An 18,659-nucleotide genomic window follows, 5' to 3' on the forward strand; every position below is an offset into this window, starting at 1 on the left:
TGCTGTACAGCTGATCTTGTATGAATAGAAGTTGAGAACTTTCAGCAAGATTTTCCATACCGTGGCTTAATTCATATCTACTTGTATTTGTCGTGCTGTTTGTTTGTTAAGTTATGGCAACGCAATACTTGGGCGATCTTCCTAGGAGGAATGCCTTCCGGGAGGTCTTTTTAAGGGAAACTGGTCCCTATTTAGGCGTTACAGACGTGGAAAAAAACTCGAAAAACTTTACGTGGCCAGCCCGTCCGAGCGAGGCGCGAACCCACGACCGAACTCCCAGTGTTCAGGGTACGGAGACCGCTTGCCACTGGTGGGCTATTTGCTACGTCCTGTCGTGCTACGGACGCTGCTATTGCCACTAAGGGTGCCTTGTGCCGGCGACGATAACAGTTGCAACGTCTGTAATTGTCTATTCTGACACGTTTCAATCGTCGGTCAGGCTGCACTGATGGTGACCCTGTATCTTCAAACTTCTTAATCATCAATTTCAATGCGTTAACTGACAGTGAGCCTTTACACAACTTCTGACGGGTTCTAAATTCACGAAGAGTAGCTGCGACTGGTGAAGGTGAAATTCCTTCACAAGTCACGCACGCTGAGGTGACGAAAGACACATGTTAAGCAGAACTATCATTCTGATGTTTTTCCAGCCCTTATAGCCAGAAATACCGACGCTAAGCACCCTACGTTGTCATGACCGCAGTAATTATAGGTTGTTACCAGCGGTTTGTGCAACATTCAGATCCCTAGGCTGCAGCAGCGTCACATTTTCTGTATCGGAGTCTTTTGGAACTACTGTACAGTTTTTTACGCGGAATCTTTCTTTACTTGTCTTCTTTACTGGCATCACCAAATTTAGTACCATTTCGGTTGTTAGATCGGATAACTCAAAGCTTTAATTATTGTCAATTTAATTACGGCTACCCTGTACTTTAAGCAGTCTAGTCTGAAACGGGTTGCGGCCGGATGGCCGAGCGGTCACGGTGGCAGACCACAGCTCTGGGGGACCCGGTTTCAAGTCCGAACGGGTCGAATAACCGCGCATTGAAGGTGGCAGCCTACCGCTCTGGAGGACCCGGGATTGAATCCGGGCGCGATATGTCTAAGGCCCCGTCCCTCACCACCTTATTAAAAAGAGGTTCTCATAGTGCCCACAGGACGGAAGGAATTTTTAAAAAAGGCCGGAAGGGCTATTACAATTTAAAAAATATATATATATTTTTTTACTCTTTCCACTCTGTGGGCACTAAGAGGGCCTCTTAAAGCAGGCCCATTATGTGTTCGGCCAGGCCCACATGGGGCGATCGGGTGGTGAGGGCTGGGGCCCGACGTATCCGAACAATCACAGCCCGAAAAATTCCTGGGGATTCTTTGACCTGTCCGGATTCGATCCCAGGTCCACCAGAGCGGTAGGATGCAACCTTGACCCTCGGCTATCCGGCCTATATATATATATATAAATTTCTACTTAATTCAATTTATTTATTGTAAATTATTATAATTGAAATAAACATATACATTTATATAGTATTATTGTGTTTAATAACTTTTTTATATTTTTACTATTTAAAATGTATGTTTCTTTTTTAAATATAGATTTTCACTAGAGGCTGCTCTATCCGTACCATGTGTTACTTTGTTGTTTCTTTGAAATTGTAAGATGTTTTCTTATTCTAATTATTATTTTTTAAAAAGAAACATCGAGTTTTACTAATACGTTTACATTTTTTTTTTCACTTATCAGCTTAAATAAACGTTTATTTTGTCAATTTGATTAATCTTGTGATTTATTACAAGTAGCGTTATGATTAACGTGAAACTACGAGAAAAATTATTATTATTAAAATTTTACAGAAACCAAATTTACTCTTTTCTTTCGATGTATTTTCAATTCCAGTTTTAAATAAAACAGAACTACAACAGAATAAAACAGTGTTTGTTTTTACTTGATTGCTTGCTGTTTTCTCAATTAATTGTATGTTCTTTGGAACTTGGCATAAAGTTGTTATTGAGAACAAATACAGGAACACGCCTTTTGATGGAAAGAGTAGATTTTTATATTCTATAATTCACAATGGATATGCATTTCAAGCTTTATGTCCATTTCAGTCCTCATTTCAGTCCCTAAAACAAGTAAACAACTGTGGGGTAAAACTGTAAAAATTTTTATTTTTACAGTTTTACTTGTTTTACCCCACAGTTTTAATAATTAGTTATTCCAGTTGTCACTATAATTATTTTTAGTTTTACCGATATATATAATAAGGACTGAAGAGGGTGTAAAGCTTGAAATGCATATCCATTGTGAATTATTGAAAATAAAAACTTACTCTTACCATCAAAAGAAGTGTTCCTGTATGATTTGTTCTCAATAGCAACTTTATTCTAAGTTCTAAAGAACATACAGAGTTTGTTTTATTACTGATTGTCAAAATTCTAGTTTTAAAGAACTGTGATTGTTTATCTGTAATAATAACATTTAAATTAACATAAATTTTAAATAATGATTCTTTTGCAAAAAATTGAAATTCTAGGAAAACCTTTATGTCAAAAACTTCGGAATTATTAATTTACATTAAAGCATCACCAAATAAATGCAATGTATTTTTTAATTCGGAAGAATTATATTAATTATGATTCCAATAGAGAAAAATATCCATAGAGATCTTGAATTTTAAAACAATATTTTATGACTAATCTTAAAATATTGCAACTTTTTATAGCTTTTAATCTTCTAAATAGCTATTTTTAATTTGCTATAATTTTTTAGGACTTATCAGACCACAGTTTTCAATTGAAAAAGTCACTGAGATTTTGTTAAACCAATATGTACATTTGGACTGATTATTACACTTCCTCAGTTGTTTATATTTCAAGTATTCTTGTCTTTTCCAATTTGTATTTTTTATAGCTTGTATTCAATTAGCTGCTATAACTATAAAGGATATGTTGCACTGCCAGTGGCTAGCTTGGTGAGCAGTGGGTGACTGTGTTCATTAATGCAGAATTCTGACTTAAGTCAGGCTGTGCCATAATATTGGACAACATTTTTAGTAATTCTTATTCCATCCACTGTAAGAATTCTTACTCATTTACTCAGACTACTTTTAGTAGACTTACTGTGCTTAATGATGTCACTCCAGCTCTCTTCATTTTTGCTTTGAAGAATTTTACGCTTACAACTGTAATGGCTGTGTAAATAACTTCATTTTTAAAGATAAAGAAATTACTATTTTAATTTTAATTTATTATATTTATTTTTATTTAATTTTAACTTTGTTTGCCAGTTTTTATAATTGTCTGGCAAAGAATAATCATTCAATAATGCTCAGAATATTCTTGGCTCCACCCAGTAAGCTGCTCAAGATTCTGACTTTGTGCTCTGCATTACTGAACACGGCTCTGTGACATGCTCAGTGATAGATACATGTGATAGATACTCTTATGTGCAGAGAACTCCATTTCAAAACATGTGATAGATACTCTTGTATCTATCACATGTTTTGAAATGGAGTTCTCTACCCATCTACCCTTTAGTTAAGTCAATCTGGCAACTAGCCTGATTAATATCTACCTTAACAGTTTTGTTAATTCATCTACCCATCATAGAGCAAATCTTAGTATAAGTGCTGAAATCAGTCATTCTTGTATTCATAATCTAGGTCAAAATTTCATGTTAACTAAGTCTGATAAAGTATTTTGTTTTTAAACTTATACTAGGATAAAATAAAATTAATTTGCATTATTATAAATTTTTTTTTGCTGTTCATATATAAATATTGTGATAATCTATGTTCATATACAAATATAGAATATATAATGAATATATTTAAAATATACATATTTATAGCTTAAAAACATTATGACTAAACAAATGTATAGAACATCTGTACAAATGTTATTATGTTTACATCAGGGCTGTGGAGTCGGAGTCAGAGTTGTGGAGTTTTGGTATTTTAGCCGGAGTTGGAGTCGTCAAAAAATCCGTCAACTCCAACTCCCTTTTACTTACCAACTTGTTATGTATATGAAACAGAGTCGGAGTTGGAGTCGGTAGATTTTTACATGACTCCACAGCCCTGGTTTACATACAATACGGTAAAACTTAATAATACATTTAGGAACATACAGACTATATAATTATTATCCTCTCTTTTGCTGATATAGAATTTCTAAAATTTGTAGTTGTCCTTTCAAGACAGACATTCCTGGAGGGTGCTTATGGTACTGCAGCATCACAATATCAAAGCAAGTAGTTTTATTACATTAAGATAAAAATACTGTAAATGTAATAACAAAAATCACATGACTTCAATGGCAGAAAGTAATCTTATACAGATGAAAAAAGCAGAAAAATTTAAACCAATATTTCCTGTAAACATACTGACAAGTTTTACAGTAGAGCACAGACTAAAGATAATTGCATATGAATTTAAAATAGCCTAATTGTAATTTTGAAAATTTCTAGTGAAAATAACAAATGTAATTTTAAGCCTTTTCTATTTCTTCTTTTGGAATGAAAATTCAGTATAAACTGTATTGTAATTTGTATAATTTATAATCAACGTATCAATTCAAAATTATCAAGTATCCATTTTCCATCTTCTATTCAACAGTTTTAAAGAGATAATAAAAGAAGAGTGATGTAAAAACTAGGTAAGGTAATTTAGTGGCATTTTCTGGAAAACAATGGCATATGTATTGGTACCCACTGAATCTGCCTTGTACAGCACCCATATTCTCAAAATTCTGGATATGCCACCGTTTCAAGACAATTGTCCACTTTCTTTTCTCAAAAGATAATTGAATGATATTTTTCTCATGCAAAGATAGTCTAAACTTGTCTTCACAATGCCATCTTGTAAACAGTTATAAATTCTCTATCAATATTTCTGTCTAAATTATATTTATGAATTCATAATCCCTTTATAACGTTCTCTTATTTATCGATGGAGGATGGATGGTTGATCAGAGAACCCAAGCTCATGATGCATTTAATGATTGGTTTGAACATAATCCCTTTTATTTAAACATCATAAATTCGTTGACTTATTTTCAGTCAAAAGGAATTTCTTTTTTACATATTTTAGAAAACATTTTTAACCACTGTTGTACTATTTCTCTAAAGATAAAAACTCGTAGGTGGCTAGATTTACTAACTCCTGCAGTGTGGTGAAGTGGCATCCACTACACTTTATCCACCAAGCATGCCTCTTAACTCCAGCATTATATTATATTATTATATTAAATATTTTTTTGGTTAATTTTTCATAATTATTTGACCATAATTTTACATTAAGTAACTAAATAATTGTATGAAGAAATGCATATTTTAAAGATTTTTGAAAATAGTGAACTAATGAAATAATACTTGACTACTACAAATAATGTAGTTAAATAATAATAAATGAGAAATGATGTATTTGTTTAAGTATTTAATAAAGCATAATGAATATCTGGTTAAAATATTATTTCATCATTTTGAAATGATAACATAGTGTTGTATGTTATAAAAAAATTTCTTCTCAGAAAGCTAAAACAAAAAAATATTACAAAATATCCTGTTAAGGTATGAAAGTTTTACTTTTTTACAGTGAATATGTTATGATGCATAAAACATTATTTAAAATGTTAAAACCATAGATTAAATGGGAAATAGATGATAAAAAATAATTTTTACAAATGACTTTGCTGTTATCAAAAGTTAAATTGACAAAAAGCACATTTTATTATGCCTTGTAGTTTTTGTTAGCTGAAAATGTACAAAGGTTCTAATTAGGCATATGAAAAGTAATTTAGAGGTATAAAAGCAATATATACAAAAGATCAAGTTGTGTGAAAGTTGAAGCCTGTCTATATATAGAATATAAAAGAATTAAATACAATAATTTAGAATTACCTAATGAAAATATAATTAAATCAATAATAATAATAATAATAATAATTCATTTTAATGCAGATGAGTGACTGTGAAGAGAATAGATTATGTCCAATATGTGGAGTATTTTTATCTGAACCATATATTCAATGTGCTGATTGTAAAAATTGCTTTTTATGTTTGACTTGCTTTTCTAAAGGAAAAGAATTTGGTAATCATCAAAACAACCATTCATATGAAATCAAGGTCAGAAATATTAAATATATAAATAAATTTTATATTTTATAAGTTGTAATTTATCAAGTTAATACTAAATACATTTTAAATTGAGAAATTCATTTTTATAAATATTAATTAAAGTTTATTATTATATATCTCTAAAATATATCTACCTATTCCTATGGTGAGCATATTTTACTATCTTTTTTATTTGTAGAGAAATAATTTCCCTCTTTTAGTATCTGGATGGACAGCTGCTGAAGAAGTTTGTCTCTTGGATGCTTTATTTGAATGTGGTCTTGGAAATTGGTGAGTTTTATAAATAAGCACTAATTAATTGCTTTATGAAAGTAATATAAATTTTCAAAAATTTAATACTGTAAATTTACTTATGTTCTGAAAATTTTGTATATTTAAAAGATATTAAAATTATATTTGTAATCTATTAATATATATGTTATTTAATTGAATGTGTTTTGAGCAATTATCTTGCTCATTTATCATTTAAATGACATTTTGTCCATATTATTTTTTCAAATGCACTATTAATACTTCTTCATAAAACTAAAATACCAATTACAACTCACAGTAAATTATAAAAAATTATGTTTTATTGGATTACATTGACTCATTGTGTATGTGTTTTTTCTGAATATTTTTAATCTCTTCTATTATGTTCAGTGTTTTTTTAGTGTATTATGTCAGTCTGCATAATTGCTGTCTAATGTTATTTATTTGTCTTTCTAGTCTTTCTTGCAGAGCAGACTTGTAATTTGTCTGTGATTATATTTTAAGATCATGGTATGTAACTACAGTAATGCACCAAAATAAGCTAATATAACTGGAAAAAAGTTTTCAAATAGCAACAGCTATGCAAAAATTATTGATTTCAAGAATATTTTTTTGTTAAATGATTCCAGAGTAATAAAAATTCTGGAGTTTATTTCTAATGATAAGAGCTTTTATTATGCAGAATATCACACTGTAAAAATAATTTGGAATATATAAAAAAACAAAATCTTGTCCAAATCCTAATTTGGAAAAACATTTTTGAACATTCCCATCTTGGAAAAATGTTTTCAAATATTGTAGAAAAAAATGTGTTAGCACTCTCTGTAATGATATTTGCACTAGTTTATACAAATTAGTCATCTGAAAGTATTGCATGCATCTATTTACATTGTTGCTGTCTTTACATTACTTTAAAATGTGTCTTGTTAAAGTGCCCATTTTCAGCGAGGATTTTCAAAATCAAATTGTGACTTTGATTGTGAAAACTTTGAGAAAAATGTCTCAACAGCTTGGTTGTGATGTTTTAACAGTAAATTACATATGGAAGAAATATAAAAAATTTAAAAGCATAAAAACATTGAAGAGAACTGACTGACTGAAAGCAACAAGTGAGAATCAAGACTGCCTTAAGATGCATCTGCCTACAAAATCAAAAAGCTGCATCAAAAGAATTAAATGTTAACTGGGAAGTTTACCAGGTCAATGTTTGTAATTGTATGGTTGAAACTGGTTAAATAAAACAGGCTAAAAGGTTTCTGAAGCCAAAACAAAACTATTCATGACATAAAAAAATGAATAGAATGGACAAGGCATTACCAAAAGTGGGCCATTAATGATTGGGAGAAATATTTTTGAGAGAGTTTTTTCTGATGAAAGCAGACTCTGTTGATGTGAAGACAATGTTGGACAATTTTTATGACACAGAGCAGATGAAAAGTTTTGACAAGAATGTCTGTTGCATAAAAAGAAATTCCAGGTTGGTCTTCTGATGTGGAGCTGCTTGTCAACAAAAGGCAAAGGCAAATTGTGTATTCTAAACCAAACTATAAATGGCAGAGTCTACAAAGAAATTTTGGATACTTTTCTGATTCCTGTGATGGAAGTCAATTTGGAGATGAGGAAGTTGTTTTCCAGGATGATAAAGCAAGTTGTCATTGTATGAAAATGTAAAAGAAGTTAAAGAAAGAAAAAGGAAAACATTAAATCTTTATCTCAGCCATCAAAAAGCCTTGATTTAAATGTTATTGAAAATCTGTGGGTTAAACTGGACATGTTAGTGGATGAAAAAGAAAAGAAGTGAAATGCTTTATTTCAGAGTTGGAAGGAAATTAATGATGACTATTGCTCAGAACATGTTAAATCAATGCCATTCTGCATTAAAGCTGTTATTAAGGCCAAAGGAGGCTCAACAAAATATTAAAGAATTTTCACTTCATTTTTTTCTACTATGATCAAAACCTTTTTCCAGACTAGGATTTAAACAAGATTTTTTTTTATATTCCAGATGATTTTTCCAGTGTGATATTTTGCATAATGAAAGCTCTTATCATTAGAAATAAACACCAGAATTTTTATTACTCTGGAATTGTTTGTTAACAAATAAAAAAATTCTTGCAATCAATAATTTTCACATAGTTATTGCTGTTTGAAAACTTTTTTCATGTTGGTCTGAAGTGTTGATTTTGGTAAAGACATACTGTTCCATTTATAATATATTAATTCTAAAAGTATGTTTTGAATACATGTGGAAACATAATTAATTAAATTGGAAGTAAACTATTAAAAATGAATCTTCATTGAACAAGAATTTTTATTAAGTCTGGCTGTGGATCACCTGTCCTATTATTACAGACCACAGGGTTGAGAAATGCTGCCTTAAAATGTTGGTCAGGAGGTTTTCACTGTAATTTTATATAGTATAGTCAAACCTTGGTTTTCAAACAAACATAATTTATTCCTAAAAGTTGTTCTAAATCTGAAACAAATTTTTCCATAAAAAACAATATAAAATGGATTAATCCATTCCTGACCCCAAAATAAACCTTTTTTNTTTTTTTTTTTTTTTGTCTTTTTAGCTTTAAAATGCATACAAATGCAATGTATTATTTTGGTATAATATTACATATATATCCTATTATATTAATAAGTATTAGATATTAATAATATAATTATATAATATATTAATAAATGTTTGTTATTTAATTTGATTTAAGTACCTTTAAATATGAATTCTTGGATACCATTTAAATTATGTGAATGTCAATTAATGCAGTTTTTATTAATTAATTTGATTTAAGTTCAACTGCAGTGCATACTGAAAAACAGAAGTAGTATATTTCCTGCATCTGCATTGAAATCTAATTTAAATAGCAATGTCATCAATGATTTGTGTAATGATGTGAGGCAATCTCAGCACCACAAACTTCTGTACCAGTAGTCCTGTTGCTGATTGGTAGGGCCATTGACTTTCTTTAACCTAGGAAGTATAGGGAGTTGACCATCTGTGTTTCTCTAATCTGTGGCTGGCTCTTGCCAAGTAGCTTGTTCATCAATCAAGTTATTTTATGGCAACTGGAGCAATTAAGAATTCAAGATTTTGTTTGTGATTTGTTTGTAAAGTGAGCCATTTGAAAACCAAGGTTTGACTGTAATTCTAAGTAATTGATAATTAATTCATATAAGGTCACAAATCCTTAAGATGATAAGTTTTTGAATCTATACCATAGATAACATAACAGATTTCCATTTGAATAATTTTCTATCGGGAGACAATTCATTCCAGAATTTTTTTACTGATATTTTGAAGCTTTCAATATTAGTGAATATAAGATTGAAGAGTTATAATAAAAAATATAAGAATCTGTTTAACTTTTAATTTATGGTTTATTCTACTGTAAGATGTAATGCTCATCATTTTTCTATTTAAAGATCTAATTTGTATCACTAAGTTTTGACTCATGTAGATCTAATCTCTATTTTAAAAAGTTATTTGTGTCTAAAATATTTTTGTGAACTTTTAAAATTTAATTTTTTTAAAATAAAAATTGTTATAACAGTGAAGATATCTATTATGATGATATTTAAAATGAATATAGAATTGGAATAATTTATTTAAAATTTTATTTAGTATATTTTGTTTTATATTATTATTATTTAATTTCAGGGCTGAAGTTTCACGTCAAGTGAAAACTAAATCTAAAGAAGAATGTCGGATTCATTACTTTCAACATTATGTGTACAAGCCAAAGCCTCCTTTACCAGGTTAAAAAATATATTGTATCTAAATCTAAAAATATATTTATTAAAATTTGCAAAACTTTATAGTATTGGAAACATTTTATATTTTATTATGATTAACGCAGAAAAGTCACTGAATAGTTATTGTATCAGTATACAGTAGAGCGTCGATTATCCGAATACCAATCAACTGAAACATTGGTTAACCAAAAATGTTCTAGTCAGCAAATTCAAATTTCTGCTAGTGCTGTGGCACTGCAGTACTTTCCCTCCCTGCCAACCTGTCTGTAGGCCTACTTTATATAAGATATGTAAGATGTATGATACAAAATATATACAGTACAGTTTTGTGTTTAATATATTTTCATAAATGATCAGTTATCTGAAAAGTCACTTATCCAAACAATCCTAGTCCTGAATTGTTTTGGATAATCGATGCTCTACTGTATTTACATTTAATTTACTTAAAAGTAGCATACAGGTTTTTAAGAATTTAGTCATCTATTTGAACATTTTTGAAATTCTGTACAGTCTTAAATGTATTAATTATACTTTCTATAATATTTTCAAATTGTATTCATGAGCAAAATCATAAATTGAATTTTTTTTTATTTAGCCTTTTTAGATTTTTATTTTATTTTTTTTTTGTTAAATCATGCCAATNATTGGAATAATTTATTTAAAATTTTATTTAGTATATTTTGTTTATATTTAGTATATTCAGTATATATGTTGAAATTATTATTATTTAATTTCAGGGCTGAAGTTTCACGTCAAGTGAAAACTAAATCTAAAGAAGAATGTCGGATTCATTACTTTCAACATTATGTGTACAAGCCAAAGCCTCCTTTACCAGGTTAAAAAATATATTGTATCTAAATCTAAAAATATATTTATTAAAATTTGCAAAACTTTATAGTATTGGAAACATTTTATATTTTATTATGATTAACGCAGAAAAGTCAGTGAATAGTTATTGTATCAGTATACAGTAGAGCGTTGATTATCCGAATACCAATCAACTGAAACATTGGTTAACCAAAAATGTTCTAGTCAGCAAATTCAAATTTCTGCTAGTGCTGTGGCACTGCAGTACTTTCCCTCCCTGCCAACCTGTCTGTAGGCCTACTTTATATAAGATATGTAAGATGTATGATACAAAATATATACAGTACAGTTTTGTGTTTAATATATTTTCATAAATGATCAGTTATCTGAAAAGTCACTTATCCGAACAATCCTAGTCCTGAATTGTTTTGGATAATCGATGCTCTACTGTATTTACATTTAATTTACTTAAAAGTAGCATACAGGTTTTTAAGAATTTAGTCATCTATTTGAACATTTTTGAAATTCTGTACAGTCTTAAATGTATTAATTATACTTTCTATAATATGTTCAAATTGTATTCATGAGCAAAATCATAAATTGAATTTTTTTTTATTTAGCCTTTTTAGATTTTTATTTTATTTTTTACATATTTTAAATAATGATATTTTTTATAAAGTCATGACAGTCTTATTCTCTGTTACAGTATTTCCAGAAAATAATTGTGATAATACCATTCATGCTACTCCTATTATTTATAAAAGTAAGCTACATTTTAGGTTATTTGCACTAACAATTTTTATTTTAAATACAAATTTAAAATATTTAAAATAATTTTGAAATATTTGTAATTATTTTTTAGCATGCAATGAACCACCTCGACCTGCAGTGGATTCTCCTACTTGTTTAAATATGGCAGGTTATATGGCTGCCAGAGGAGATTTTAATACTGAATATGATAATTTTGCTGAACTTGACATTAAACCTATTGAATTTAATGAAGAAAAAGATCCTGTATTAATAGGTTAATATTTAAAAATATTTATCTTAAAAAATATTCATTTATTAACATCAGATATGATATTTTCTTTAAGAATTTATTATGATATTTATAAACAATGGATATGAATCACTTTATAAACTAAAATACTTAAAAATAATCCTTTAATACAGTTTAAAAAAATAGAAATACATATGTATACATTTTAAAATTCTTTTTACCCTGTGGAGACTCACACCTGTGAGTGTCTACATATTCATCATGAGTTTGTAATTGGACAACTGAATAACAAATGATTCTGATATATTCAAGTCAATCTACCCATAAAATTTTCTAACCCATCTTGGACTCAAAACTAGATATCCATCACAGCAGGCTACTGTCTTTACTGTTTTAGCCATTGATCTATTTATAAATACAGAGAGGATTTAAGAATTCCAAACTCATTAGTTTAAGATAGGAAACTATTATCATAGTGTGGACCAATAGTCTGCAATATGGAAATAGTTGCTTGTAAACATAGTGTTGAAATTATACCATGTATAGTCTTTACTGCAGTCTTATGGATTAATTTTATAACTGTTATTTGCTGCCAAAATTTATAGTTCTTTTGTAAATGTTTTATTTACATATTCATCTCTGTAATAATGATGTGCATTCAAACACTATGTCAGCATACTGATGGTGTCTCATATGACTTAAAAACACTTAAATGATTTTTAAGTGTCTCCCAGAAAGGCATGCCAAGATTATATTTTTGATTCTAACATATAGAAATTTGAAACTAAGCATATTTATAGATCTAAAATCTTCATTTTCTCATATTATTTTGATAATTTAACCTTTTAATTTAAATACCAAAACAATTGAAACTTTAAAATTTCTAATAATAACTCATGCTTTTAGTATAATTTTAAAGAATTTTTAATATTGAATCTAATAGTTCAATCAGATTTGAAATCAAAAGAACCATTCAAAAGTTATATCCAAAAACCTACTTAATAGGTTTTTGGATATAACTTTTAAAAACACTAATAGTAAAATGGTGTCACTGAAAACTTTCTTTAAAATTATAACAAACTGTAGAGAAATATTGGGAGTCATGCTTATCATAACTTTTTATAATGAAATTCAGTTTTTGATAAAATTTCATAATCAAAAACAGCCCTGAAATAATGGTAGATTTATTAATCCTATGTAGCAATTTTAATACACTACACTTGTTTATATTGCTTTTACTCAGTACACTAATACCTCAACTTACACTATCCCGACTTACATGAACCCGGAGTTACGCGATTTTCAAATCTCGTTGATTCATCTTTTGTTTGAGTGCCATGCAACTCTCAATTACTCACTCCCCCCACACTATTGTTCAGCTTACATGTTCGGACGTGTTGCGCGAAATCGACACATAGCTACAATTTATTTTGTGTTATTTATTTCTGTGTTTGTTATATCTACGGAGACTTGAGACACTCTATGTGGTGATTTCTTATAACTATGAACAAATCAAAAGACAAGATAAGATTAACAAGAACATTTATTAGCTTACATACATCCGACTTGGATTTTACACAAATTGCGAAATTATACCACGACTTACGTGGTTATCGCTCGGTCTCACCTATCACGTAAGTTTGGGGTATTGCGGTAGTTTTATTTAATTCTTTAAATCCATTTATTTTCTAATTTTATAATAAATGAAATTAGGGAATGAAAAAAAATGTCTATTGTATTAAAATTGTTTACATAGCATTAAATCTGAATGTTATTTCAGCAGATTTTTAATTCAATAACTAGTATTTTTTAATGTGAATCATTGTTAAATAAAATGAATCTCAGTAGAAAAACTTATATAAACACAGTTTTCAACATTTCTCTACATTATCAATGTCATTATTTCAAAGAAATTTTGTTATTAGTAACTCTTTAATAGAAACTAGTAGATAAGGTTTATTTGGTGCAATTTCTAAATGGTTTGTTTGATTTTAAATCTGATTAAACTATTAGATTCAGCATAAAAATTTCTTTCAAATTATGTGCCTCAAGAAGTGGGTTGCCTTTTGCAATTTTAAAGTTACAACTGTTTCAGCATTTAAAATTCAAAGATTAAATTATCAAAATAGTATGAGAAAATACAGATTTTAGATCTATTAATATACCTAAACTTTTAAATTTCTATATCTATTATTTATTAATATCATTTAGTGGTATTAATTTGTATAATGTAGTTTATAACTTGTGCCAAGGATTTAATTAATGCAGAATGATTCACTATAATGCAGTTATTACCAAGCTAATATGTATAAGAGAATTTCTAAATATAGTTACAAAATTAAATTTTCATAATAAATGATTTAAGTTTAGAAAATTGTAAAAAGTGGATCAATATCATTTTAAATGTTCTATTAACTTGTATTATAAATTTATTTTAATAAAAAGTTCCCTGTTCTTTTTGAAAAGGGCAAGAAAATTCATACTTTTAATAAATGCCTGTTTAGTGATTAAAAACTTTAAAAGTGATTAAAAGCAAAAGCAAAAATAAAAAAATAATAATGATGAGCAAAAATTATTATTATTATTATTATGCTGGGCTGCAATTTTTAATTTATTTAATTTAAAGTAAATGCTCACCACCTCAAATTATCAATAGTAGTATCTTGCCCCTGTACATCATATTTTCCCTGATAACGTCAGTCATGCTAATCATCTATGTAATTCTGTTCTGGGAAAATTTTTGAATTTAAAACATGTGACTTCCTGTCTAGACCAAAACTTTGTATATTAATTGAGCCTTCTACCCCTAAGCTTTCTATATGTGTCTTGATTTTCATCTATCTAATACCATTCTCAAGATTAAGGAAGGACAGACAGACAGCAGGAATTTATGTCTACAATTTTTTCAAATTGCAGCCCAATAATAATGTTACATATTGATGCAAAATGTTGCTAATTTACATTGAGAAAAATTGACAAAACTGGCTAATGGCCCTTGGTCACAACTTTCATTACCAGCCTATTAGTTTTTAGTGCTTCTCAATTTAAATTTTTTCATGCATATTTTTAAATGCTCTGTTTCTAATATACTTTTTAATAATAATCCAAATGAAGAATGAAGCATTAATGTGTAAAGAACAATAGAAAAAGCAATTTGATGCTTCCAAGAGGTTTATACAGAAAAAAAAGGGAATGTGAATCAAAATTATTTTTTAAGTGAAAAAATTCCTTTTCACTTAAAAAATATTTCATTTTAAATACATTTCCCTAATAGTATGGATTCAGATTATTCCCCATATATTCTATTCTGATATTACTGCTGTATTAAAGCATTATTTTTGAGATATTTAATTACATATTGATTAACATTAGAGAATTAGTTAATTGATGATAAAAAAATTTTATATAGAGTTGAATTTAGCTGTTTTGAATATATATCGTTCAAGAATGTGGGAAAGAGCAAGAAGGAAACATATTATAAGAAAATATGGATTAATTAGTCAACGGAAAATTTTAGATTTTTTCCATAGATATGAATCAACTTTTGAAAGAAATGTGTTAGACAGATTAATCCATTTAACACGTCTCTTACCTACAGAAGAATTTAATAAATTTTTAGAAGGTCTTCATGGTATGTATATATTCTTAAATATAAATTTTGAAATTTTTATTTAATTGTTTTTGTTTTAATTTTTTACTTTTATTTGAATATTTCATTTGAAATGCCAATAAAAACTCAAAAAATTAGAGATGAAGATGTTACAACATATATAATCAATTTGTTCCTTTAAGTGTTGTTTCTTCCTGTTATTAATTTAATTTCTTCTTTACTGAAATACATAATACAGGTAGCCCTCGGTTTATGCTGATTCACAATAATGCTGCTGCGCAATTCGCTGTTTCAAGGTGTAATTCCTCGATTTTCCCTATGCTAGACTGATTTTCATTTCAGTGTTGACGTATTTACCGAGCCGCGACATTGTACATTCTTTAAAGCAAAGATTTTTATTAAATATATTTATTTTTTCTGTTTAATATTATTGGATATGTATACATTTGCATTAAATTAATATTAAAATACTAAATGTTTAGGTACCCACGAGTCAAGATATTAAACTTAATAGTCCAATAAATGGCGTCCAAATCCATAGCACCAACGAATGTATCCCGTATCAGTTCATTCAGGAAAACACCTTACGATGCAATAGTACTTCCGGCGATCACAAATTATCATTAGTGAGACAAATCTACTTCTCGTTGGCCAGACTATATTTATCTCTCCTTAGCCACCTTGAATTTTTCCGCTCAAACTGACCTTATATACATGCTACGGCGACCAGTGGTTGACCAATCAGTGTCTTCACTCGTCTGTAGCTATACGTCAGGTTAACGTATCCTTTCAACTAAGGAAAGTTTGATGGATGAAGTTTGTGAGTTAGACAATGTTGGGAGCGAATTGCAAATGTAAAAAGGAGCATCATATTCAACCATATTCCGAAATTCTTAATGAAAGAAATCAAAAATGTAAACAATTAAAGATGGATACTTTTTTCCGAAAAATGTAAGAAATTCGAAACTAAAATTTTAAAATAAAAATATTTTACTTTATTTTATGATAAAATACATTTTAAAAATTAAAAATTTATATGTATTTTGTATTATATTGTATTAATAAACAAAATTATTAGCTTATTTTTCACTTATGTAGAACCTAACCCTATATCTCACTGTAAATACGGGTTCATTTTACGCCGATTCGATTTGCGCCGGCTTTTGTAGGAACAGAATTGCAGCGTAAACCGAGGGCTGCCTGTACAATTAACAGCTTACATACAGATAAACAAAGTCTTAAATGCATTACCAATATATTTTATTAATATATAAGAACATTTCATTTATTTCACCATTATTTTCTCACACATTTTACCTCTTATGTTGAGATATAGTTACATCTTGCCACAATAATATGCTTTCATATTATTATCAGTTTCAAATTAGAAACCTATTTCCTACTGATTTATTGTCATCTGCAATGCAGAAAATCATCTGACTTTGTGTATTCCAATATAATTAATTTTTCATCATTTTAAGATTACTGCTTTTTCAACATTGTGGCAATTTTCAAAAATACTGCATTTGTTCAATGTGCACACTGCAAACATGTTTATTGTTTCACATGTATATTGCTTCTATAACAATTATCATCCACAAAATTGTGCTCCCAAAGAGTAAACAGATTGAATAGCATTAATGAAAATGTCTCTTTTTATTAACAAAATTGATCTTGAATAACAATAATTTTATTTATATCTTATTATCCTCCCAAATAAATTGTAAACTAATATTATGCATGAATCCCATATGTACTGTACATTAATATTTAAAAATAATTTTCAATTAAAAATTGAATTATGACTATTTACAAAAATTATAGAATTTTAGAGTCTATCTTTCATCCTTTTAACACACCACAGAAGTAACAGTATATTGGCTTGAATAAACTTCCGTAGAATACGTGATAAATTATAAAGAAAACACACAAAGTTTAAAATGATCGAAACGCTGACCTTTTATTTCAGGATTCAGCGTCCTTTAACATTAAAACAATGGTTACAATTTCTGACCATAACTACTATGTTCTTTAGCACAATATATAACTGGTTCAGGTCCTCTGGTGGAGATTTTGGGCAATCATAAAGTTCATTTGCATAAATGAACATTATGATTAATGAAGTTCATATCATGTTATCGTGTATGCTGTTATGCAAATAATTTTCAAATAAATGTAATAAATTTAAAAATACTAAGAATAAAGTGAAAATTATAGTTTTGTACAAAAAAAATTGTTGATACAAACAATATTCAAAATACCAAACTCATGATTATGAAACTAGCACACACTACTATGAAGTCACTGGCCACTCTATAAACGGTATAAATTCTAAAGGTTTTAAGTGATTGTGCAATTTTTAATTTTAATTTTTTCTTTTAGTTTTTATTAGTGTGTCTTACTGCTTGGCACATGTCAATCCTTGGGGATGCACTATATCCTCACCAAGTTTGATCAAAATCAGTGACCTTAACATCATGCCATTCCCTTATTAGTAAATTTAATAATATACAAGAACAGCATTTTTTTACATCATTTATTATACAGCTAATATATACAGTAGTTTCAATTATTGTAGTTTCATTTTCATATGAATGATAATGTCTCAATTGAAGTTAAATGATAAAAGGTAACAGAAACAAATCATTCCATAATGCATGTTATTGTTTTAAACTTTATTTTGCAATTTGCAATATAAAAGTAATGCATTCGCTTATAAGTTTATCTCAGTTAATTGAGGTTCTGCTGTAGCTATTTTGATCATTTGTTAGAGATATTAGTACAGAATTTCAAATTGATCAAATTTTACTTTCTAGAAGATTAACAATTTTTTTCCTCTGAGAGCATATAGAATCAAGATAGTTAATTATTTTACTGATTTTTCTTCACTATGTTAATTACATGGGAATCAGTAATTGAACATTTTTTTTTTAAGTATATATAAACAATCTCTTCAAATTACAATCAAGAGTTTTTGCATATGCAGATGATATAAAAATGATTTATTGCAACTTAAATGTACTACAATCTGAACTTTTAAACTGACTAACAACTTGTAAAATCTTATCTATATATATATATATATATATATATAT

At 28.4% G+C, this 18,659-nt stretch overlaps 1 protein-coding gene across 1 annotated transcript in view; it reads left to right on the forward strand.

Moving 5' to 3' along the window:
* The first annotated feature begins 1,594 nt into the window (after positions 1–1,594).
* LOC111627734 (transcriptional adapter 2-alpha-like) overlaps positions 1,595–18,659 on the forward strand; it is a 27,609-nt gene continuing 10,544 nt past the window's right edge. Inside the window, exons 1-7 of the mRNA XM_023371358.1 lie at positions 1,595–1,655; positions 5,960–6,124; positions 6,315–6,406; positions 10,053–10,150; positions 11,661–11,717; positions 11,817–11,978; positions 15,364–15,585. Of these exons, the coding sequence (XP_023227126.1) occupies positions 5,960–6,124; positions 6,315–6,406; positions 10,053–10,150; positions 11,661–11,717; positions 11,817–11,978; positions 15,364–15,585 (796 nt within the window). The 5' untranslated portion in view covers positions 1,595–1,655. The remainder of the gene's footprint in view (positions 1,656–5,959; positions 6,125–6,314; positions 6,407–10,052; positions 10,151–11,660; positions 11,718–11,816; positions 11,979–15,363; positions 15,586–18,659) is intronic.

This window comes from Centruroides sculpturatus, unplaced genomic scaffold, assembly GCF_000671375.1.
Source record: "Centruroides sculpturatus isolate CEXI.00-Female unplaced genomic scaffold, Cexi_2.0 scaffold121, whole genome shotgun sequence".
In the NCBI taxonomy this organism is placed as follows: domain Eukaryota; kingdom Metazoa; phylum Arthropoda; class Arachnida; order Scorpiones; family Buthidae; genus Centruroides; species Centruroides sculpturatus.